Raw genomic sequence first — 9854 nt, forward strand, 5'->3', positions numbered from 1 at the left:
CACACACTGACAACATCAATGCACAAAGGTCACACAGCCGCGAACGACAGAGGACTCGTTGATTCCTGACAGAAACACACAGGGACCAGGTGAAAAAGAGGAAGACGTCGGGGATCAGCATGGTGTCCATCACGGAGCTCCAGAGTAAGTGTTCACACACTCCCTCCTTTCTAAAGGGTTAGAGAAGCTGTGAGCTGTGGGTAAAGCAGAGAGCAGAGGTCTGACCTCCCCACAGACGGTCAGACGTGTCAGTGGAGACACGGCGTCTCCTGGTGAAAGACACAACACACAGGTCAGACCCTCAGCAGTCAGGACACAGACCTACCTGAGCTGATGTAGAGCAGAACTGCTGTTTGACACATCAGAGCAGGTGAGAGGTCCAGATTCTACGGTGAAACCTCAATGTTCGTAAGGACTACAAATCAACCCACAATGCTCTCCTGCGCTCCAGTGAGTCAGCCAATAGCAGACCTCATGTCACAGCTTCCTGTAGACTTGGCATGATTTATATTTCCCTTCATTCATTGAGTGGAACAAGTGAAGTCTCTGTTACTGTTTTCTTTCAGACACTGATTTCTTTCTTAAATATTTGCATTTTCCACCGTGGTCACTATCATAATTATTATTATCCTCCACAATGGCCACAATCTGGACTATAAAACTGATTAGTTTCTGCTCCTGTCAGCAGGTTGTTGCTGCTTACAGTGTGTGTAGGCTAATCAGCAGCTGTGTGACATCTTTCTTTTAAAAGTTGTTTTCAAAGATGTATATCTACACAGAGAGAAAGTACTGAGAACATCACTGACACAATGTGTGTGTTTGTCTTCTAGAGATCGGTGTGGGGCTGATGGGCTTCGGGCTGTTCTTCCTGCTTTTCGGCGTGCTGCTGTACTTTGACTCAGTCTTGTTGGCCTTTGGGAATGTGAGTAATCCTCAGGACACACATGTGCTCAGCAGCGTCACCATTGAAACCTCACAAATTCATGTAGCCTAAATCATAAACAGGGCTCTCAAGTTTTGAGCTTAGCTTGGAGTGAGATTTTTTGTCAGCCCATCATTGTTTGCAACCTCTGCACACGTTCAGAGCATTTGTGCGCAGTCGTGGGACCCAGCAACAACTAATAGTCTACTATTTTTCGATTGGCCGATAGGTTGCTAATTCAAGACAGCTAACAATCTGCCTTCGCATCATCCATAGATGTAGGCTATGGGGAGTTTTATAATTTCTCAGTGTGAAAAATGCCATGTGTGGTGGTGGTGCGTGAGTGAGTGTGTGAACGGAAACGAGGCGAGCCCTGATCAAAAACACTGATAACCACCTTCAGGCACAAAACAGTACTTCAATCAGTTCTGAAGGTTTTAAGACATTTTAACAAGCTCATCATGACGCCAATAGATTTATCATGAATGTAATTTCCTAATTACCTAATCATGAAGGCTACCGAACATGGGACCAATAATTTAACCAAGTAGCCTAATCATTAGTTAACAAGAACATTATTAGGTCAGCGGGCTCATCACAAAGTCAATAGGCAAAATTTAAGCTAAATAAATACCTCAATAGCAAAAGAAAAGACAGGCAAACAAAACATAATTTGTAAATTGCAATCAGTTTTTGGTAAGTAGTCTACATTATAACTTTGTTTTGGATAAATTAATACAAATATAAAATTATCTTTTGTATTAATTTTTCTTTGGTGTGATTTTCCTGCCTTGAGGTCCTGTTCCTGACTGGCTTGATGTTCATCATTGGCTTCAGAAGAACAGCTCACTTCTTCTTCCAGAGACACAAATTTCGAGGCTCCTTTTTCTTCCTGGGAGGTGTGTCTCTGGTGCTGTGCCGCTGGCCAATCATAGGGATGCTGGTTGAGAGTTATGGCTTTGTGCTTTTGTTCAGGTAAGCATATAGGGTTATAGTGGAACAGAAAAACAATCAATCAATCAATCAATCAAAATGTATTTGTATAGCACTTTACAGTAGCCAGACGGTACCCAAAGTGCTTTACATCAAGGCAATAAAATAATACATAAAAATAATACATAAAAACAATACATAAAAACCCAGGAAAGTGCCACAGTGCTGCAAGAAGACACAAGAAAGTGCTACTAGTGCTGCAGGGTGTTAAAAGCCCTCTAAAAGTGCATACAGTGGAATAAAAACAGGCAAAAATAATAAGTACACTTAAGAGCAGGACTTCCCTAGTCAGAGTTAAATGCTAATCTAAAAAAGTGCGTCTTTAGCTTCGATTTAAAAAGGCTTAGGTCAGTAATGGTGCGAATGTCGGGTGGCAGTCTGTTCCACAGCCTGGGAGCTGCAACAGCAAACGAACGATCGCCCCACTGTTTGTATCTAGACCTTGGGACCTCAGACGCTGGCCGGAAGAACGGAGGGCCCAGTGTGTATGATTTGTGTGTGTTTTAATGAAACTTTGATGACACCAAATATAATGTAGCCTAATATAATATCATATATTTAGTGTCCAATACCTCAAATAACAACAACATATAATATTTCGCACATTCTGTGACAAACTGTAAACTGTTTTCTTGTCTGTAACAACATCTATTGCACGTCTGTCCGTCCTGGGTGAGGGATCCCTCCTCTGTTGCTCACCCTGAGGTTTCTCCGACTTTTCCCTGTTAAAAGGGTTTCCATGGAGTTTTTCCTCAGTCGATGTGAGGGTCTAAGGACAGAGGATGTTGTTACGATGCCATGTAAAGCCCTTTGAGACAAACTGTTTGTAAAAACGGGCTATACAAATAAAATTGCCTTGCCTTGCCTTGCCTATAATATAATATAATATAAAAAAACAAGGTTACAAATATGTCTTTGCCTAATGATAATGATTCTCATTATGTTTCCAGGTTGATGTGGGGACACTATGACCTGAATGATAAGTCGACATGTTATGTGACACCTGATGTGATCATCACTCTGTTATGTCTCTTGCTATAGGTCCTTCTTCCCCATGGCCGTAGGATTTGTGGCGTCAGCTCTGAACCTCCCCTTCCTCGCTGCAGTACGTTGCATTCATCAACATCTTCATTACACTATCAGAAATAGTTCAGGGAAATAACATGTCTCGTTTTTCTGTCAGTTTTTCCCCAGCAGTTCCTCCATGGTCTGAGCAGAACAACATGTTTACACCGGTGAAGGAGAGAGGGGGGCACTGTGCAAGACCTGTCACAATAATTTATTTATCAAGTTTCTCTAAGTCAATCTTACCAAGTGAAAAAAAAAAAAAAAGACAAGTTGTAAGTTGTATAGGATCCCATTTTGTAATCACTTCCTGTTTTTATTGTCTTATATTATTGTTTTGTTGAATTAAAGTAAATAATAATTACCTAATGGATTCAGTGTGTATGATTTGTGTGTTTTAATGAAACTTTGATGATACCAAAAATATAATGTAGCCTAATATAATATCATATATTTAGTGTCCAATAGGCTACCTCAAATAACAACAACATATAATATAATATAATATAATATAATATAATATAATATAATATAATATAATATAATATAATATAATATAATATAATATAATATAATAATAACAACCAGTGTTCAGCATAATGCTATTTGATTCAATTTCAATTTAATCAAATTTTTATTTATCACTTAATATTTATTGAGTGAATAAACTCAGAAAAATGACAGATCTGCATAAAAAAATAAGATGATGAATTACAAAAAATATTTATGTACAAAAATAAACAGAGTGTGAGGAAGATCCCATTGAGGGCCTTCTTCAAACATCAAGAAGATACACACAATCTTTGTTCTTTTCAAAGCGTTAAAGCATTTTAATGCATCATTAGCCATGTTTCCATCCAAAGTGATTCGAATTACTGGGAAATGCGCATTAAAAGAAATTCGAATCATGTGTGTTTCCATCTACGGACTTTGCATCCCCCCCCCTCCCGGCCGGACGGACGGACGGTCTGATTTGAACACATTAGTGCGATTTAGCGCATAGGTTTATTACCGTAATAACGTGACCCGTGTGTGTGTGTGTGTGTGTGTGTGTGGGAGAGAGAGAGAGAGAGAGAGAGAGAGAGAGAGAGAGAGTTGCGCCGCCCCAGACTTTATTAATGATAAACGCTGGATTCGCTGGTTGATAAGTTTGGTTTTTGCTGAGGAGAAACTATGAAGAACTGTGCAGTCATCACATATGAAGGTGTGTGGGGGCTTTTATTTTGCCGTGGCGATGCGCCACAATTAATTAATTGTTGTGTGACAGCGGAAACCCTGATGTTGTCTTGTGAGTGAACTGCAAACACGGGAGTAGACGGGGTGAAAGTGCGCTACGTCACACTTGATTCGCATACAGCTGTTTCCATCCCATTCGAATCAACCAAAACCCGGCCATAGCGAGCGTATTTCATTTTGTGCGAATCAGAGGATTTTAATGCGAATCACGGCGTTTCCATCATCATTTTCCAATGCGATACATCTCGATGCGCATCTAAACAGCTGATGGAAACGCACCTATTGACAATTAGCATACTGTTGCTAACTATTAGCTGGTAATAGTAGCCTATTACTATTCCGACTCAGGTTATGAGTGTGGAGCCGTTCAATCAACATCATAATCATCACCATCTGCACTGATAGCGTCCCGCGGTTCATTTTCTGTGTTTGGGATTGAAGGTCACATGAGTGTAAGTGACTTCGTCCTCCTCATCCTCACTTTCATGAGTCTGCTCGGAGTTTCTCTGAGCTGCATTCTTTTGCTGTTTCTTTGCCACTTTCTCTGTACTTGTCTTCTTCGTGTTTCCCTCTCCTCCTCCTCCTCTTCCTCCTCCTCCTCCGGTATCCTGAGAATGAGCGACTGCTCCAGGTTTCACCGTGACGTAGTCAGATTCCCCCCGGCTGACCTTGGAGGACTTCTTACGGCAAACAGGCAACTCCTCAAACTGGGGGCAAGGTGAAACAGAGCAAAGACACACTGAGCAGGAATAATACATACAATTAACATGCACGTTTTCTTCAGTAGTTAGTAACTAAAAGCTAAAACTGTACTATCACACCACAGCACCAACCGAGTCACTACAATCGCCACTAAGATGACACTCCCACTGTGGTGAACTGAGCTTCAACACTGTCTACGTTGAAGAAGAGCTCGATAAAGAGCCTTCACATCCTGTAGATCCCGGTCGTTTTGGCTAACTTCTTGTCAGCCGATGGAGTTAGCAGTCCCCGCCCTCGTCCCTACGTCACCACATTCAGGCGCATCCCTTGGCTGCACACACAGAGAGGACCGCCCCTTCATGCCGTTCTCTCTCCTCATTGGATAAAGGTTGTAGGATACAAGGAAAGTTTTCTCCTGGGCTCAGAGCAGAGCAGAGTGACTGACAGACCCGTGTTTCAGACCAAACACTCTACATAAGTGATTGCCGTCGGAAGATATAACTATTTAAGACTTAGATTAACACAAATATTCCGCTTACTTCTGGTTTAACTTTAACACCTGAAGACATATTGTACTTCTGACTACAATAGGCTACAGGTTTATGAAAGACCCTTACTTTGAAGCATCATTTTTAGTCAGGGGGAGGAATTCCCTTGTGATTTAACCCTAATAATGTGTTCTGTCCTTCAAATTCCTGACATGACTCACCTCATCATCTGAGCTACTTGAGGTCTCTCCGTCAGCGCCTGTAAAAAAGAGACACAACACTGATATATTATCATTGACTTATAACGTTGTTCTGGCTAAATGAGATCAAACATGGTGACTTGGTGTCCAGTGTTCTCTGTCTTTCAGCTCCGTGTTTGGTCTCCACCAACTCAACCCAGCCTCTACCTCATGTTTATGAGTAACAAGGCTTTTTGTTGCCATGGTTGCAAAGTGAGCCACAACATCATAGATCGAGTCCTATCGTGAATTAGGACACAGCTACAATCTACCTCATTGAAGAAAATCTTTATGTATACGCACCTTGACCCTGTCCATCAGCTGGGATCACCTGCTCATGATTTTGACGGTAATAGTTAGCAACTGAGTTGGCGTACATGCTTGCATCGATGTCAACAGCTGACAGAGGTGTTCTCCTTCTAGACAACAGAACACACCTCTGTCCTAATTTGCTCAGACCTGAAACATAAAACCCTAATTAGTTTTCATTCATATGCAACAACAATACAATTGAGCTTTTAGTAATAATAACAGATCTGAGCAGAGCAGACTGAGAGACCAGTTGAGATGTTGATCTCTGCAGAGCTCCAACCATTTTTTTCCTCACAGTTTTTTACAGACTGTGAAGTCTGTATCTACCTCCCAGGGCCGCCCCTGCCTACACGCAGATCACACACAGTGCGTGGGGCCCCGCGATCCAATAGGGGCCCCGTTTTGCACAAAGGATGCGCATATGAACATCCGTGGTGCGCTACTAGATCAGCTGTCAGCGCGAGGCAGGAGAAGAGAGAGAAGAGACCCTTTTTTTGTAATCTGACACCACACGCGCCGTCACTGCAATCGATCTGACCAATCACTGGTCAGATGCTGCAGGCACTTGTCAAGCAGCTGCAGGTGAGATCACGGCTTCGAAAAGAACCTACGACTCAGGCGCAAGAGGACAAAAAAAAAAGCAAAAGGAAACTCGTGCTTCTCTCGAAGGTGGGTATTTGTTGAAGTTAGTGCTGGGCCGTATTAAAGCAACATTGCGGAGTTTCAGCTCAGTGCTTCCTCCATCTGGTTGAGAAGCGCTATCGTCTGGGGGGGAAAGCGAAAACGAAACTTATCAGCGAGCGCATCCAGCGTTTATTCCTATTAATAAACGACAGTATTTCCACATGTTTGCAAGGAGACTGTGTGGCGGGTGGTCGGGGGAGGGGAGGAGGCGGCGGCGGCGGCGGCGACAACGACGACGACCGGACCCACCACGTCTCTCCCTCGACGCAGAGGGGAGGGAGGAGGGGGAGCGGTGATTCGTACCCGTGCAGGGAAGTTACATAGTGCAGTTTCAGCCGCTGCGACCCGGCTCAGGCTGCGGCGGCAGCACCATTCATCCTATTAACCATTTTTCTATCACTGCAATGAGTCTGGAAACATTATTTTAAGCCCGAAAAACTCTGCAATGTTACTTTAATGTCCGTTAACGCTGTTAATGGTGTTAACGCCAGCACTAGTAAAAAAATGTAAAACTTTGTGGCATAAGCACTAAATTCTCCATGCTCAGCACGGCTGCTGCTGCTGCTGCTGCAGGTAGGAGGAGAGATGCTGCTAGCCTCCAGTAGATGTGGACTGTGGTCTGGAGATGAAAGTCATTTTCTAGCGGCCCTTACCATTTATTAAATGTCTTGTTAACACCTTTGTCTGCTTATGCATTCACCTCTGTTGAAAGGCAGTGGTAAATTTATCAGTTGTTGGTCGTGGTGAATTTAATCTACCACAGGCAGCTTTGGAGGAGATATTAGAGATAAATATTGATAGCAATTTGTGTATTTGATACTTTGGTTGACAGAAGGAACTAGCTACATTTTGAAATATCAGTCTGTTTGGTACTGAATTAGTATGTTTTATTAGGATTGTAGTTGTAGCCTATATAATAATAATAATGATGATGATAATAATGACAATAATAGTAATAATAGATAGCAATAGCAATAGTTGTTTTGTTTTTTTTATTAATATTAGTATAAGTATAGTAGTACTGCCAGTATTAGTGGTTGTAGTTTGCACTATGATCGATTATAGGAGGGCCCGAAGAATTTTTTTCGCTTAGGGCCCCATTTTGGTCAGGGACAGCCCTGCTACCTCCACTATATTAAACATTGGACACAGTGAAGAGCAACAGACGTTTTTTAAACATAGTATTTAAAACACACCATCACCTTAATGACCTGAGGGTAAAGGCAGCCACACACATCGAGGCATTAACCGCAGGTGATCATTTTAAGGTTGATCGGTGACCAGAAGCATCATTTGCCAATACTGATAACATGTTTTTATTGAAAACAGGCCAATCAGGAACGGTGGCCAAACAATAGAGGCATATTGAAAAGTAGGAGAATGTCTGCAGATAAGACATCCTTTTACCTTTACCCATCTGGCAGCTGCAGAATCACCCACAGATTCAAAAATCAATTGTTTGTAACGATTTAAAGAATCGGAGTGTCCCTTTAATGTTCATCCAGGGAACCGTACAAGTTAAAACTACCAATGCAACACAGAAATCTGTTTCAGCATCACTCTGGCTCTTCTCCACACCAAACTTTTTCTTGCTCCAAAGTGAATTATCCTAAGGGCAAGAGTTTGAATCAACTGTTGTTCTGGTACTTACCTTTACATTTGGTGACTGCAATGGACAAAGTGATGATGAGAAGAAATATACTGCTCAATATCACAATGATGCCTACACTGAGCGGAGAGCTGATGGATCAGAAAATACAAGACAGATAAAACAACAACAACACAAGTGTAATCAGGATTAATACTAAATTATTAAGTAACTTGCAATGTAACCTTGGCATTTTGTCCACTGGAGGATTTGGAGGAGGACGAGGAAGACGAGGAGGAGGAGGAGGAGGAGGAGGCGGAGGAGGAGATCCTGTAAAATAGAGATTAAAATATGATGTCCCTGTACACAAAACTCATCTTTTTTTTCCCATATTATCCTTCACTGCCATCACAGGCAGCAGATTTAACATGCTCTCAAATGACAATAACACGTAAGTAGCATCAAGTGTCAAGTCATATTTGTTTGTTTTCAGAGAGAATGGATCAGATTCAACATTTAAACTCTTCAAGACAAAATGACAGAATCAGTAAAATAGTCTTTCAAAACAAAGGCATATAAGTGTTACCTTCATACCTAAGACAACAAGTTCCACATCTGTTCTCTGCAAGCCGAGACTGCAGCGATACGTGGCTCCATCATCATTTGGTGTGACACAGATTTGTACAGTGAGTGAGTTTCTGGTTTTTCCAACATTTTCATTTACAGGAGAACATAAAGGGTAACCTCTCTCTCTCACTCTGCACCAGGATAGCTTATAACCATAATCATAATCATTATAGTGTGACAGTGGCTCATCGTCATATCTGGAACCTCTTCTATTGTGTTCATACATGTATGTGTTAGTTTTGCTACACATTAGATTAAGCAGACTGTAGGCGTGTATCTGTTTCTTCCTCCAATCATGGAATCGAGATGGATACACTTGCACATCAGTAACATGAGCCTCACGTTGATAGGGAACCCTGGACTTCACGGTGGTCTCTTGCATGTAGACCACACACTGGAACGATTTAATTTTTGAGCAACCTACATTATCAATAGTCAGTATGAGGACTGACCGGAATCTGTCATCTACAATTTTAACTGTCTGTGGACACTCTGAATCGTCACATATCCAGGATTTATAATAATCTTTCAGGTCCTGAGAATATCTACAATTGATCTCAAATTGCTGGCCTGGCTTTGGATCCACTTGAACAGGAATGATCTCCAAATAACGTGGTTCATCTCTAACCTGGACCTTTACCTCACAAACCTTTGTGTGATTGTGAAAATTCATAGTAAGCCTGTAGGATCCTGCATCGCTGTGTGTGAGGTCTTGTTTCTCTAAGGAGAATGAGCTGTGTCTGTCCAGGATCTTGAAATCTCTCTTTTCTTCGTTCTCTGGGCCCAGGACTGCGTGTGACTCACAGAAACTGGCATTATTCAAATGGCACCAGTGTTTCTCTGAGGCAGCCATGATGTCCTGTTCAGCAGCGCATGACATGACAATGGATTGTCCCTTGATCCCAATCACGGTTGAATTTTGACCTGATAAAAGAACAATGAATGAGCTGTGAGTTCAAGTAGCTTGATGGTGAAGATGAATCAGATGTTTTAAAGGG

At 41.9% G+C, this 9854-nt stretch overlaps 1 protein-coding gene across 2 annotated transcripts in view; it reads left to right on the plus strand.

Annotated features, from left to right (window-relative positions):
* Nucleotides 1-9854, plus strand: part of golt1a (golgi transport 1A) — a 277908-nt gene continuing 268054 nt past the window's right edge. Inside the window, exons 1-5 of one of the 2 annotated variants that reach the window (XM_085776671.1) lie at nucleotides 1-144; nucleotides 831-922; nucleotides 1719-1897; nucleotides 2957-3020; nucleotides 3099-3150. In XM_085776671.1, the coding sequence (XP_085632797.1) occupies nucleotides 120-144; nucleotides 831-922; nucleotides 1719-1897; nucleotides 2957-3020; nucleotides 3099-3128 (390 nt within the window). In that variant the 5' untranslated portion in view covers nucleotides 1-119 and the 3' untranslated portion in view covers nucleotides 3129-3150. Of the gene's footprint in view, nucleotides 145-830; nucleotides 923-1718; nucleotides 1898-2956; nucleotides 3021-3098; nucleotides 3353-9854 lie in introns of those variants that run through there. The other variant, XM_085776670.1, reaches the window with a different exon arrangement.

Source organism: Trachurus japonicus, chromosome 5, assembly GCF_045865225.1.
Source record: "Trachurus japonicus isolate A0001 chromosome 5, Traja_1.0".
NCBI lineage: Eukaryota > Metazoa > Chordata > Actinopteri > Carangiformes > Carangidae > Trachurus > Trachurus japonicus.